This window comes from Coffea arabica, chromosome 5e (genome assembly GCF_036785885.1).
Source record: "Coffea arabica cultivar ET-39 chromosome 5e, Coffea Arabica ET-39 HiFi, whole genome shotgun sequence".
NCBI classification, from domain to species: domain Eukaryota; kingdom Viridiplantae; phylum Streptophyta; class Magnoliopsida; order Gentianales; family Rubiaceae; genus Coffea; species Coffea arabica.
In genome coordinates this window covers 53,638,795-53,654,702 of record NC_092318.1, presented here as the reverse complement: position 1 = coordinate 53,654,702, position 15,908 = coordinate 53,638,795, and the positions used below count along the sequence as shown (strand labels likewise).

General features: G+C 38.2%; 1 protein-coding gene across 5 annotated transcripts; it reads left to right on the top strand.

The window, feature by feature from the left end:
- The first annotated feature begins 9,674 nt into the window (after nucleotides 1-9,674).
- On the top strand, nucleotides 9,675-14,301 carry LOC113743430 (uncharacterized). 5 transcript variants are annotated; one of them, XM_027271433.2, is made up of 3 exons: nucleotides 9,675-9,831; nucleotides 9,953-12,511; nucleotides 13,942-14,301. In XM_027271433.2, exon 2 carries the CDS (start codon nucleotides 10,013-10,015, stop codon nucleotides 12,278-12,280), a length of 2,268 nt encoding a protein of 755 aa, XP_027127234.1. In that variant the 5' UTR covers nucleotides 9,675-9,831; nucleotides 9,953-10,012; the 3' UTR covers nucleotides 12,281-12,511; nucleotides 13,942-14,301. The 5 variants fall into 5 exon arrangements, with proteins under 5 accessions (XP_027127234.1, XP_027127233.1, XP_071905469.1 ...); XM_027271432.2 differs by having other exon boundaries at nucleotides 9,941-12,511; XM_072049368.1 differs by having other exon boundaries at nucleotides 9,680-9,831; nucleotides 10,000-12,511.
- Nucleotides 14,302-15,908: the final 1,607 nt, after the last annotated feature.

Sequence of the window (15,908 nt, the reverse complement as noted above, 5' to 3'; positions counted from 1 at the left end):
AGCTTCTGGTATCTGTTTCCTGCCTTTGAGAGTAATGGCTTCTGCTTGTCTAGAACCTGAACCATAGTTGTCCAGTTTTGTAGACCAGGAATTATTTCAGCAAATGACAGCATATTTTTTTGTTCCTGCAACTCATAATAAGAATAGGTAAGTGCTGAATTAAGAGAAAAAGAGACATAAAATCATGAATATAGATAAATAACTGCTATGCACATAGTTGGGAGAATTATTGATAAGCTAAATCTAGCACTTCTGTATATACTATATTTTCAGTAATTGAGTCTTCTTGATCATCAAATATGGATGGTTTAATCAGAATTCTAATAGAACTACTATTCTTAGCTCTTGACATTGCTACGTATAGTTGTCCATGTGAAAAAACCGGCTCACGCAAATATATGCCAACAAAATCAAGTGTTTGTCCTTGAGCTTTGTTTATTGTCATAGCAAAACAGGGTCGAACAGGAAACTGAATTCGTTCGAATGATACTGGTGACTCTGAATTATTCTCTGCTCGGAAACAAATTCTGTGAATGAAGACCTCTTTTCCAGCAAATTCTCCACATGTTATGACTGCATGTATAATATTGGAGCTCAATGATTTGCATATTAGTCTAGTGCCGTTACATAATCCCTTAGGTGGATCAATGTTTCTGAGTAACATGATAGGGCAGTATGGTTTCAGAAGCAGCTTATGAGGGGGAAAACCATTTGGGGTCAAACTGTTTAGCAAATCTTCCATGATTGTCTGCTCAGAGCTATCTATACACTTGTCTCGGCTGATATATTCTTGCAGTTTTCCTTGTAGGTGTACAATGAGCCTCTGATTGATTTCATCGACGAAGTCATTTTTTGTTGTCAAAATAGCACGATTAATTGCAGAGAAATTGTCCTGGGAAAAAGCATTTAGATCTGGGAATACTGTCCGGATGAGTGCATTCATTGATTCTTCTTCATTGGTGTATCTTATCAGCATTGATACAGGTATCTGGATAGAATTCTTGGAGATAAGTGGCTGTGTTCCATTTCCGACGCGAAGTAGATATTCAGTAAACTGCGCATCATATCTTGCTCTCATATTTTGAGTGAGATGTAACTTATGTAGTCGTGGCCATATATATGAGTTGACTATGCTTGCATCAATAAATTCAGATTTTGATCCCTTTGTGACTACTGGCAAGACTTGACGAAAATTCCCTCCAAAAATAATAACCTTTGATCCAAACAAATCATTGCAGTCCATTATGTCCCTCAGAATCCTGTCAACACTCTCTATTGAAGTCTTATGTGTCATTGGAGCTTCATCCCAGATTATCAGAATTGCAGACTGTAGCAGTTTTGCTAATGAACTTTGTTTACTAATTTTGCATTGCTTATCTTGTGTTCCACCAATTGGTATCTTGAATCTTGAGTGAGCTGTCCTTCCACCTGGCAGAATCGATGCCGCAACTCCACAGGATGCTGTGGCAAGAGCTATGTATCCTTTTGACCTAATTTCTGCTAGTAGTGCTCGATAGAGGAATGTTTTTCCCGTTCCACCTGGTCCATCAATGAAGAAGGCTCCTTTTTTCTCAACAAAAGCTGCATGCATGATAATATCAAAAACTTTTTTCTGATCAGCATTTAGTTGCTCAATTGCTAATAGATCATGCTCTGGTACAGAGATTCTTGTTTCAGCTATCATATCATGAGTGTTCTTGTTCAAGTTATCAAAATTCATGGTATTTGGAACTAAAGCATACTGATTGATGTCTTTTCCCATTGATTGTAGGAACTCATTTATTTGGTACAATACCTGGAAGCGGATTTGATCAACTGATATTTGTGGAGTTCTGCTGATATCTTCAGATAATGGCTCTTGAAATTGTTCCCAAAGATATCTGGGATTTGAAGGAGGAAAATGAACAAGTAGTGTGGCAAATAATCTTCTCAAACTATATGGCATGTGATAGACAGTAGCTTCTTCAAGGCACTGTTGTTGGGGCTTATCAGACTCAAAGTAACCCCTGAGAATTGCTGCCTCACGAAATGTATGTACATATACTCCATTTATTGTTTTCAAGTGATCGAATGAAGTTGGACTTTCGACATGTGTAAGGAGCAATCTGAGAAAGTATCGTTCTCCTTCCATTGGGTTGGCTGCTACTATCCTACCTATACAGTCTTTCTGTTTCCTTGGCTCCCATTTTCTCCTTCCTGGGTACCAAACAAAGTGCTCAGGGAAATGTTTGTAGGTACATTTGAGGTTCTGAGCTAGAGGATCAACAGAATTCGTGTAGAAAAATTCTGTCAACATGGTTCTCTTAGCAAATCTATTTCCTACTACATCACGGAGATCTTGGTCTTCTCTAAAATTCAATGGTTGACAATTTTCTAAGTGAAGCTGCAAGTGAATAACAGCAGGATGTATTTGAAATAGCAGAAATCTGTATATCCTCCATATACCTTCGACAGCGCATACCCACCTAGCTGACTGATAATCTTTGATTTCATCAATTGCAGAGACATAAGCATCAGAATTTGGTCCATCAGAATTTTGTGAACTGAGTTGGAAATGAATCTTGTCATGATCTTTGTAGATGTACTTGTATATGTACTTGACTGCCTTGACTGTAGAGCAGATTTCAACGTTCAGATGACAGTTGAATTTTGCAAGAAGGTAAGGACTGTATGGAACAACCCATCTGTTATCAACCTCATGTCCACGGACCATCATTTTGTATCCATTGTTTCTTCTTTGATAAGTAGGATATGCATTATCTCCATGAAAAGTTTTATCAGCAAATGGCTTTGGATAATTGTTCCTGCATTTTCTCTGATGTTCTCCTTGCATACAAACATTGGTTGGATTTCTTTTTCCACAGGGGCCATGAATCATGTGTCTACGAACCATGTTGAAAAGATGTGGATTTTTGCTTTGATCTGGAATCTCTGCACTAACTATCTTGTCATAAGAATCTGTGGAGTAAAGTTTTGAAGATGGTTTCAAAATTATGAGGAAATGAGCATGAGGTAGACCGCGTTTCTGGAACTCTATGACATAGGTATAAGCAGCAACTGATCCAAATATTTCTTTCTTGAATAACTCCTGTTTTAAAACATCAAGTTTTGCATGGAAGATTCGACTGAGCAAGTCCGGCCTGTTATGTGCTTCATCTGTTGGAAGCATGAGATTTTTTACTTCTGGCCATGAAGGATTGCAAGTCATTGTAATGAACAAATCTGGTTTCCCAAATTTTTGCACCAAAGCCATAGCATCAACATATCTCCTTTTCATGTCACGAGGGCCTCCTATGAATGAAGCTGGAAGCACCACTCGCTGGCCTATTTTTGAAGCTTGGCATTGACCTGTTATAACGCTGTCCATTACGCCTTGTAGCTGCTCTCTTCTTATAAATTCTTGTTTGCTCTTATAGTAATCCAATCTCTGACTTTCAATTTTGATGTACATATCCACAACATATTGCTGAAGTAATCTACCAGTGTTAAGTATGTTCGGGCAATATTTGTCCCTCATCTGCAATTTGTAAGCATAATATTCTCGCATTGAGACAAATTCACCGTTGTTTTCAGCATCATTGGAGACTGAAAGTTTCAAAAATAATGTATCAGTTATTGGTTTCAACATATCAAGTTCGAGGGATTGATAAGATATACCATCTGAGCTTAATGGAAAATAATGGAAGTAGTATGTTCTCAAAAGAAGTAATTGAACACCAGTAATTATATAAGTAACACATGTGAGTAGTGCATATAAGTAATGTATAGTCATTTGAATATAGATAATCTGTTAGTCATTCATGTTAGGATTACCTTGTTGTTCAGCAGATATAATATCTTCAGCAGATTTGTAATTGGTCAGTAGAGCAGTAGATTTGTTCCTCTGAATACATCTTTTTCTCTTTTTCGGATTTTCTCTGACAAATCTTCTGATCCCAGAATGCCAGCCTGTTTCACCAAGTGCAAATAATAGTGGATACTGCAGAGGATCATAACAGCCATAGTAGTACTGCACGAGGTGATCCCTTCCTTCTTTTGTATAAATTTGAATGTGTCTTCCATAACTTGTTCCTGAACTTTCTGTTTCTGTCCAAAGAGCTGCAACCTGAGAAGCTGTTGGGTGATTGAACACTCGCTGATCATTTTGTGAATGTGATTTCAGGACTATCTGATATGAATCTAAATTTGGAACATTTCTTAGACTGCGGAGAAAACATGCATATGGATTAGACTTCATGACTTCCATGATCTTCATTACTATAGTCTCTGTTAATCTTTCTGAAACTGCCATTCTGTTTTCAAGCTCATGATCTGTATCATGAAAATACAGTTGTAGATATAATCCAGATCCTCCATGTGGAATAAGGTCTTTGATAAAGTGATAGGTTTGGCCTTGAACTTTGAAAGTATAAATGCCATTTGTTCTCTTGCAAAGCGATTTATCATAGTGGACACCAAAAGAGGTAAACGCAAACATATTATTATATGTTCTAACATATGTGCGGAAGGATAAAGCTTCATCAGAGTGACCAGTGAACAATTCCACAAGAATATCTGGTAATTTATTTTCATGTAGAACTACTTGTCCATCAGAGCAACAGAAATTAGGTGTCTCAGAGTACAGTTTTTTTGCTCCGCAGTATTGGCAATCAGCTTTTGAAGGTAATCTATCTGCTTGACCAGTAATAAATTGGAGTGCATGAACTCCATCAATAGGTTGGTTACCTATAGAATTACCAATTAGTTTAGCTAAAGTAAAGGTTGGAAGTGGAAATGAGGGAGTAGAAGAGGAACGACAGTGGTTTGTAATGTGTACCTCTGTTTTTGTTCTTTTTGTTATTAACAGCTTTCACTTGTTTGGCTGATGAATGGCTTCTCCCTGAATGATTCAAGTATATATAATTAGAAGTAGAAACCATAAGCTTTTTATATGTACTGTTACCAACATGATCAAGGTATTTGCATGAACAGAAGTGGTTTGAGGTTATATAATAGAAGTGTTAGTTAGACATGTGAAGCTGATGTTATGAACCAGTCAGAGAATGTAGTATTACGGGAATAGATTGTATGAGAGTAGAAGAACAATATTTAAAATGATTAGGATTTCTGGTTATGATGTGATAAAAGAACTATGGTTAGAAATAAGAAGTTTGTAGGTACAGAACAAAATTGAGAATAAAATGACAATCTTATGATAATTGTCAAATAGCTGATATGCTGATATCAGTTGTTCTATGGCCAAGGTAATAAATTGACATCAAAGCTAGTAACCTGCATTTCTCCTTCTTCTAGCAGAACGATTATGAGGAACTTCATACACCTGGTATGTTGGGAGGATAGCTGACAAATCTATTGGAGATAAAGTTCATGAAATTGTTAGACACAATAAGATCAGGAGTTTTTTGGAAAAATTGAAAAAAGGTTTATGACCTGAAGTTTCTTGAGCTATTTCTGTCAAGAATTTGTAGCAGTTCATGCATATGAATGATTTATCTGAAAAGCAAACAAGATTATTAATATAGCTGATGGTGATAATCTTGAGGGTTATATATTATGAACAACAATCAATGATCAACTTTGAAGCTTAAATCACCTGCATTTTGTATCATGTCAGTAGGTACACATGTATGTTGTGTAGCACAGTTAGAAGTAGATCCTGCGTATAAAAATTGGGGGTGGACTATTGTATCAATAGAATAGAGTTTATAATTTGAGTAGCAAGGATATATTAAAAACAAAGCAGACTATATACCTTTCTCATAGGTTGAGAATGAAGAAATCTGTTGCTTTAATTTTTTACCCAACTCAGCACAAGATAATTGAGTATTGTTGTTTGAAGAGGGAGAAATTCGAATACCAGCTTTTGAGGCACCTATTACAATAAATAGAGTTGAAACTGGTGATATGATTATTATAAAAAAGCAAATGGAATTGAAATAGGGTAACAAACAGTGGAGAGTCTAAATGACTATAATGTAGCAGGAAACACAGATATATGCAGAACTAAGTTTAGCTGAATTTATTGATTCATGATACATAGAATTGGTACCTATAAAGTGTTGTGCAAAATGAGAGTATGAGACTTCATTCCGTGAATGAGCTGAAGGTCATCTAGTAAAATTTTCAGTTCACTATACATAAAGCTAGTGGTTAAAATTGTAAGAAAAGCTGGTAAATACTGTCACTAACCTTGATTACAACCAATAATTCCATGAACATTGTTGTTGTGTTTGGAAATTTGAGAAGCAATGGGTCGGTTGAGTTTATCATTGAAACCTAACCATGAACAAAGTAAAGGAAATATACAGGTTATCGTGAACATATTAGGGACATACAGATTATCAGAATACAATAAGAGTTTTTGAATCACTATGTACCATGAGAAGATTGTTGAGTAGGAAGGCTACGTATAACAGATGCAGAAGCTGGTGATTTACAAGCCTCTTCAAATTGTTGTGGCAAGGACTTGGAAACTATTTTTTCCAATTTTTTCCTGTGATAAGCTTCTCTGCTCTTTTTCCGCTGAGCTTCTTTCTCTTCGACAGATAGAGCAGCAAATTTTTCTCTCTTTTTACGATTTCGGTCCTCCCTTTTCTCACGAAGTTTATCAGGATCATCCCTTACGCTTAGTTTGGAGTAGCTCATATTTTTTATAAGCATAGACGAAGGGAGAAAAAAAAATAGACAGAGGAAAATCTAGCCGCATGCACAGATATATATTATTTGTACATATATCGTTGATGGGTATATGTGGTGATGCGCAAGGAACAAAGTACTCAGCTAAAAAGCATCGAGGGTATGAATACAGATGGAGTAAGCTATGAACTAAATATATTAAAAGACAAGAGAAAAGCAGTTAAACCAAGCAAAAAGAGTAGAACACCTCCATGGATATAGCAGATGAAGCTGATCAAAGTACCTCTGCTACTGCGTATTATAAGAAACTTGCACCACCTGAGTACAGATTGGGATAAAAGAAAATTCTAGTAGCATGAAACAACTGAACAGCTCATCTGAAGTAATTTTGGATGAGGATAAGAAAATACTTGATCTGAAGCTAGCTGTGTGAAGCAAGTTGTAAGATGTAAAATGCACTGCAATTTGCATGTAAACTGGTTCTGTTAATGTAGGAAACTGTTTGCATGCAATTCGTGTTAGCTATGTATATTGATCGTTGATGAGTAAAAAACAACAAATATGGAAAACCGAGACCAACGAAGTGGAAATGACAAATATAGCCGAGCTTAAGAAGAAATCGGTCCACAAAATGAGCATCTAAATGGCCAAAAGAGTAAAAAATAGAAGGTAGTGGCAGACAAGTGATTTAACCCCTATGACACATGATTGAACTCTGTGGTCAAAATTGAAGAGTAAAGTATATCTCATGTTTATCAAATATCTATATAAAAATATTTATTAAAAATATATATCTAAATCTATATATTATCACTTAATATAAATATACATGGTTATATATTTAAATTCAAATATAAATATAAGTTTATGTAGATTCTTATATTAGAATTTATTAGAATTATATATAACATCAAGGCAATTGATGAATCTTTTTTTTTAGATCCGAATTCTTCAATAATTTGGTAACATATCTAAATGTATATAGTATGACTTACACAAAATTATATATAGTATGGACTCCAATTATTATATTCATCATCATTCTTCGAATTTTTTCCACATTACAAAAATTAAGCATTTTGATTAAATTGCTGAATATTTTTCCACATGTTGTTCACATTCCATATTCTAAACATTGATTATCATTTAAATGAAGTTAATAATCATAATATAATCATTCATAAGTGGAGTTAATTATTTAATCTGAAGAGAAAAAACTTTTTTTTCTTGTCCATTCACACAGCTGTGAAGTACAACAGAACCTATGAAAGCCAGCTGCACAACCAGCAGTCGAATGTAGAAATTACAGCAGTGGGACCACTCAATGTACAATAGCATGGACCAAGCGCATTGAGTCCACCAAGAGTCCACCGCAGTGAAAGAGTCCACCAAGAGTCGCAGCAACAACGCACAAACCAGCAACACTGGCATCAAGTGGATACCTTCAACGTACAAACCAGCAGCCCAAGGTACAACAGCCTAAAGCAGGCGGATGCACTCGGAATTCGAGCAACAGTACAAGGGCCAAGTGCTTCTTATCCATTCACACAGCTGTGAAGTACAACAGAACCTATGAAAGCCAGCTGCACAACCAGCAGTCGAATGTACAAATTACAGCAGTGGGACCACTCAATGTACAATAGCATGGACCAAGCGCATTGAGTCCACCAAGAGTCCACCGCAGTGAAAGAGTCCACCAAGAGTCGCAGCAACAACGCACAAACCAGCAACACTGGCATCAAGTGGATACCTTCAACGTACAAACCAGCAGCCCAAGGTACAACAGCCTAAAGCAGGCGGATGCACTCGAAATTCGAGCAACAGTACAAGGGGCAAGTGCTTCTTATAGATAGTATAGATTTATTATACGCGTGATATTTTGTTCATCCTATCAATACAACAATGTAGTATTGATACAATTGTGTATGTAAGTTTGTACTAAATTCTAAAAGGAATGTGACGACGACTATGTGGATTGGACCAAAATCGAGTATACTTGTCCATAATTCTATCACAACTTGCACTTATTAGATGTGCAGTAAAAACAAGTTTTTCAAATGCAATACTACAGTAATACACAACAACTTAAAAAATATTTTATCCATATAATATATCAAATACTTCATAAAAATTTTATAGTAAAAAATTTTCATACACATTGCAACAGTAAATTTTTTTAAAAATACCCAAAAAAAATAGCTAATCCAATCGGAGCCGTAATATTTGATGGATATATCAACTTCTTAGGCAATCCCTCTGGTCCCGAAGTTCAACCAGATTGCTAGGAGTAAATCCTAATTCATGCTATGTATATCCTTTTATTCTTTGATCCACACTTGTTCTTAGTGATAGAGTTGAAGGACAACTAAACTCCTCGATATTTGAATTGCATCCGATTCAATAACAACTCGTTCAAGTAACTAGTCAAATTAAATTTGAATAACATTTTGTGTTTCGTAAATTTTTCAAAGTTGACTTAAACTTGACTCGATTACCATAAAATTATAATTTATGTTTAAAAAATTTAAGGCCTTGTTTGGATTATCAATTTTTTCAAAAAAATTTATTATATTTTCAGTGAGCACATTTTTAAATTATCTTTTTGACCCCATATAAATCAAATCGTTGTATTACATTTTTTTTAATAAAAATTTCAAAAAGTAGCAATCCAAAAGGGACTTAAGTTACTCGAGTTCGGTCCGATAAAAATTCATTTGAATTCAACTCGATAAAAATAAATAAACTAAATTTGAATATAATTATAAATTCATCAAAATAATCAAATAAATTTAAATATTAGAGTGCAACTAACGTGGTTAATTAAACTCCTTTATATCCCTATTTGGTAATCGCAATAGAGCAAAAATATTTTTAGTATGAGGTTATTTGCGTTTTTTGATTTTTTTTTTTTTTGGAGGTGCAAGTAGTGTGGTATTGTGCTACAGGGGCACATGCACCGTGGCACACCGGAGAATTCGCAACGTAACCATACTCACTCAAGTAGTCCAGTGTACTATGACGTCCAATAGATAGCTCTGGCGTCTCCCTCTCTCCATTCTTCTTTACTTTTTTGCCTTTTTTTTTTCCTCCCCAAATACAAGTACTACGAGTACAAATCAAAATCGAGTCACAACACGACTTTCCGGATTAGGGTTTCTTTCTGCTTTCTTCCCCAAACTCCGTTTCACTCTTCTGGTAAGATCCTCAAAACCCCCCTTCTTCTGTACTTTTTTTTTTCCTTTTCCTTTTAGTGTCTGGTTCAGTAGTTTCTTGTAATTTTGGGTATTCATTTGGGCTTTCTTAGAAACTTATGTAGCTGGGGGAAAAAATATTGAAACCCTAACCTTAGGTTTTGTGAGAAAGAGGGGAAGAAGACATGGAGGAGAACGAAGGTGGAGGCGGGTTCGGTGGAGATCCGAACGACCACCACTTCCACAGGAACGAAGCGATCTCGGCCGTTGCGGACGAGGGTTTTCTTGGGGAAGAGGACGATGACTACGAGGATCTTTATAACGATGTTAATGTCGGGGAGAATTTTCTTCAGTCAATTAGAAAGACTGAGGATTTTGGGGTTCGAAAGGAGGAGGGACTGTCTGAGAAAAGGGTTGTTCAGATGGCTGGGAATCCCTCTTCGCAGGCGCTGCCGTTGCCTCCTCCACCGCAAAGGGCGCTGGATGGTGGTGGTGTTGTAGGAGGAGGAGGAGGAGGAGGAGGAGGAGGGGAGGAGAGGAACTTTGAGAGAGATGAGGTAGGGTCTACTGCTGTTAGGGCGCCATCTGGTAGAGTTGTTGATGGATATCAGCAGCAGCCACAGCAGCCGCAGCAGCAGCAGCAGCAAAATATGGTGTTTAGGGGACCAGGTGTTGGTGCTGGAGGTGGTCCCACTGGGACATCTAGCGGTGGTGGTGGGCTGAGGGTTGAGTTAGGGCAGCCTTCGAGTAATAAGCGGGCAGGTGAGTTAGAAGAGCAAACTGTTAGCAATAGTGTTGTGAATCAAGGGGGTATGGTTCACCAGCAGCCTCCTCCACATCATCATGCACCATCTGGTGGTAGCTTAGCAGGTCCTGTAGGAAACATGGGGAGTGTAGGAAATATGGGTGGAATTGAGGGCACAGTGAGGCCAGGAGGTGCAAATGTAAATGGAGCTGGTGGAAACGGGTATGGCAATGTTGGTGGCACTGTCGGTGGTGGAGGTGGGGCTGGTGCTGGGGGTGGCCAAGGGACTATTCTTTTTGTAGGTGATTTGCACTGGTGGACGACAGATGCTGAGCTCGAGAGTGAATTGAGCAAGTATGGGCCTGTGAAAGAGGTGAAATTTTTTGATGAGAAGGCTAGTGGGAAGTCAAAAGGGTATTGCCAGGTTGAGTTTTATGATCCCGCAGCTGCCACTGCATGTAAGGAGGGAATGAATGGGCATCTCTTTAATGGCAGACCATGTGTTGTTGCATTTGCCTCTCCCTATACTGTCAAGAGGATGGGTGAGGCTCAGGTGAACAGGAATCAGCAAATGGCTCAATCTACTGTTACTCAAGGTAGGAGAGGGACTGGAGATCAGCCGGGTAAGCCTGGTGGTAGCAACATTGCAACAGGTGGTAATTACCAGGGTGGTGGTGAAAATAATAGAGCGTATGGGAGAGGAAATTGGGGTAGAGGTAATGCTCAAGGGATGGGCAATAGGGGAGCTATGAATCCAATGAGAAGTAGGGGTGGTGGAATGGGTGGACGGGGTATGATGGGGAATGGTGGGAATGGATTTGGGCAGGGCATTGGTCCAACTCCTCCCCTTATGCATCCTCAAACAATGATGGGCCAAGGCTTTGACCCTGGCTTCGGAGGGCCTATGGGAAGAATGGGTGGTTATGGTGGATTTCCTGGTGCCCCAACCCCTCCATTTTCAGGGATTCTGTCTTCATTTCCACCAGTTGGAAGTGTGGGTTTGCCTGGTGTAGCTCCTCACGTGAATCCAGCATTTTTTGGGAGAGGGATGCCTATGAACACTATGGGCATGATGCCCACAGCTGGAGTTGATGGACCTAATATGGGAATGTGGTCTGATCCTAATATGGGTGGATGGGCTGGTGAAGACCATGGTGGGAGAGCAGGAGAGTCTAGTTATGGGGAAGATGCTGTATCTGATCATCAGTACGGAGAAGTAAGTCATGACAGAGGGGCTTGGCCCAATGCCATCAAAGAAAAAGATAGAGGCTCAGAAAGAGACTGGTCTGGTTCTTCGGAGAGGAGATATCGTGACGAAAGAGAACCAGGGTATGACCGAGATATACCAAGAGAAAAAGATGCGGGACATGAAAATGAGTGGTCAGAAAGGAGGCCACGCGATGAAAGAGATGTTGGACGAGACAGGGATCGGGAGCGAGATAGGGATCGGGAGCGTTCTCGAGACCGTGAGCGTGACCGAGATAGGGATCGTGATAGAGAACGTGACCGGGATCGTCATAGGGATGACAGGGACAGATATGCAGATCATCATAGATACAGGGAACGTGATCTAGAATACGATGATGAATGGGACAGGGGACGGTCTTCTAGGACTCACAGCAAGACACGAATATCACATGAAGAAGAGCAAAGGTCAAGATCAAGGGATGCTGAATATGGGAAGAGGCGGCGATTAACCTCTGAATAACCAGGCTTGCAGGTGTATTGCTGTCCGGATTTGATTACTCAAAGATGATGATTGAAGTTACACGAACTGTGACATTCATTGAGATTCTCACCGAACTTGCCTGTTTGGTTGCCTGGCTTTGGCTTCACCAAATGACTTGTAGTATTCTCTATCTGTCATCTTTCAGATGCTGTGGATTTTTCCATAGCTCCTTTCTCAAGGGAGCACTGTTTTCTGCAGCAATTGGAAGGAGTAAGTCAGTTGTCCCACTTCTATTAGTTTCATTCAGCTCTTTGAGTTTTCTTTCTTAGAACAAATGTTCAACTTTTCACTACTTTACGACTTGAACCTGCTAAAATTGGTTGCATGTCGTTGCGTCTTGACATCTTGAGCTTTTTCCATGTTGCAGTTGTTGTTTTATACATAACTTTTCTGTTGTGTTTCCGTTGTGTCGTAGGAATGTGTTACTATTGCTTCATGGTTCCTTTAGTGATTTCAAAAATTTATTGTGGCCGTACCAATTGATAGATAAACTGTAAATGAAAAATAGGAAAATAGCATCTCATGCATTTATTACCTTTCTTTTAGGCATTGGTCAGTTTGAAAAGGATATTGGCATGTCCTTGTGGTTGATTTAGTTTATTTGATGTTGGCATTGGTCCTCTGCATTATGGCTAAGCTCCAAATACAAGTGTATTTCATTCTTTAATTATTAACAAGGAATAAACTAGTCATTTTTTCTCGGTTGCCATGGTTCAACTGAGATTCCGTATTTTAACTTTAACTTTTGCCTCCGCAAAGTGGTATATAATGGTTTTCGCTCCTTTCTGAATCTTAAATGTCTTTGAAAAAGTAAAAGTTTTCCACTTATGGTGGTGTCTTCCCGGTTAATGGAGTTAATTTTGGAATGCTTTATGTGTCAATAAAATCTGAACCCTTTATTGCCTTTCCCGAGATCTTACTCAAGTTGGTTACCTACAACCGTACTTGCTCAAAGAAAGTAGCCATACTTTAGTGTTTTTTCATTATGTTGGCTGTGGTAATTCTTTTGCTACGATGCTGGTCTATCTTCACAGTGAAATTAGTTTTGGTCGTCTTCCTGGCATGGCATGTCCATTTTCTACGTTCATGCATAATACCGTAGTCTTCAATTTCATGCATCTGTCAAGATTATGCATGATGCAAATTTTTCTTTGCTGTTGCTGCATCTGATCTGGTTTCACTCCTTGTCCAAAATGGTACATTGTAATGTTCGTCTGAGCAATAGCTAAATAGGATTTAGTGTCTAATCTTCTTGATTTTAAATGTCTAATCGTCCAACTTAGCTATTGACATAAGTTCAAAATTGTGTAAGTTTTGTGTTGGTATATGATACTACTAATTGGTTGGGGGCAGTTTTGATGGCTTTAAAGTGTGTGCAGTGTGTTCCACTCAGTTTGAACTCTGACAATTTCTTTGTTGGATACTTTCAATACTTTTCATGGGGCCTGTGCGAGTTCACAAATTGATATGTTTCATGTTGTTGTTGTCTGAATTTGATCAAGAACTTGTGCAACTGTGTTCTTGCAAAATTTAAGTTCATGATTAGTTATTGTTTATCTGGCATTTAAGTTTTTGTACTGACAGTGTTATATTAAGACATCGGGCTTGATTTTGTGGTCTTACTAGTTTTTTTTTCATAGCTTGAAGGATATTACTTCAGAAACGAAGCTGTTCAGCAGATGCCTGGAGTCATTGAAGATGGGGTTGGACATGAAGTTTCTGATGTGAGAGAGCATCCAATTCCATGCGTTACTTGTTTACTCAATTCTGTTGCTAGTGAACATTCCAACTAAGTTGTTAGCCACTTTTCTTCTATTTCTGTTTAGCTAATTGTCACTTGAACAAACCAGTGTTATGGATGATGATTGTGGCTTGAATGCTGAAGTCTGAGATGTGGTGGATAATTAGAATTTACTATTTGAATTTGATGTACTAGGATTGATACGCTGAGGATGTGACTAATCTGGCCCCTTTTTTGTATTGATCTTTTTGTTGTATTATCCTCACCCTTACCCCTATTTTTTGTTGGGTATGCTGTGTTGACCATACAATTTTTCTATGTAGATTTTTTTGTAGAATCTGACCTGTTGTAGTAGTGAAATTGTGTTTGGCACAGGAATTGTACAGTTTACTCCAGTGTTTAAGAAATGTACTGGTCTGTATTCCTGAATCAGCAATTTAACAAAGCCCAATCTCTTGTCTTGGGCATTTGATCTTTGTGCTCGGTTAGCTCGCCTAGTTTTTGGCCCTATATTTTTTTCCCTCCAATAGGCAATACCTGCTATTATTTGGCTTCTTTGCACAGATTCTGTTGTATTGACGGCAAATAATTTGCGGTAAAAGTTTGAATGTCCCAGAGCTTTTTGCCGAATTTGCAGCAAGGAGTATATCTTTTGTTTAATAGCCTTAGAAAACAAAGGCAGGTTCTGTGCATAAATTCGCATTGTTGTCGGGGGTTGAAGAAGATAGTACTTGATATGACGCCACCGCCTCTCTATTGCAAGAGCTGTTTGGCGGTGGTAACTCCCTCTGCGCCAAGTATTTCTTGCAAGCTTTTACCGACAAAATGCCAAACATCAGATCAACTGTAATGACGAGGGATTTTGCTCGTCCATAGAAAGTTTGTTCCGACTGTGAATTACCTGGTTGCTGGAGGCCTGGAACAAAAATAGGGAGATGAGCCCGGTTAATGTCCATTACTTTGGTGTCAATTGATGGGTACGACTTACTTCCATGTTGTGTGAGGAATGTTGGTACCAAAATTCACACGAATCAATGTTGGGTGTGGATCTGGCCTTGTTTATGTTGGTCCAGCCTAGCTTTATATGGACTCGGACCGTTAACCAGCAGAAAGTGGTCGGGTAATCTAAATGGGAATGCAACTCCTCAGTTTCTGTCTGTCTTTAATAGCTTTTTTTTGTCCAGATCAATCGTGGTATTCTACTCTTACTCCTGCTTATTAACTCTATTCCTACTCCTACTTATTAAAGAGATCATTGCATTTTATTACAAAGTGCAGAGATCCGTAGCAAGCCCTGCACTTTATGTGTTCCACTTGGTGGCTAACTCGCTTTGGGAGAATTGGTTATTGTCTTTGATAGCTTGTATACCTTTTGTTGTTAAATCTTCCTTTGAATGGCAATAGTAGTACTTTCTTAGCGGAATTTTGTTAAATCTTCCTTCAAGAAAAAAAGAAAAAAGAAAAAAGCAAAGCTTAGCAGCACCATCCGGGACACAGTGAAATCCCTCCGATATCTATCACTAGTTCTAATTCTGACGGGGTGTGCAGAATTCTGTTTGTTATTTTCAAAGCTGTAGTACTTTCTTTCTTTTCTTGGCAAAAGAGATTTTGATTGACCGCAAGCTTTGATAGCCTGATACTATTTTTGCTAATACAGGAAACACTTGAAGACTGCAGTTACTAGTAGGGAAACTTGAGACGTTCCACTTCCACATTACTCCTGACTGTTCAAGAAAATTGATTCCCGAATAGATTTTGATTTAAACACGAAATTACTAGATTTTTCCACCTTTTATTGTAAGCCTTGCTTATGTCGATAAAAAGGTCCTATGTTTTACAAATCATATAGGATTGAAAAAACCACTT

Excerpts from the sequence above, each read along its gene's own strand:
- LOC113743430 (XM_027271433.2), top strand. The coding sequence starts at position 10,013 with ATGGAGGAGAACGAAGGTGGAGGCGGGTTCGGTGGAGATCCGAACGAC.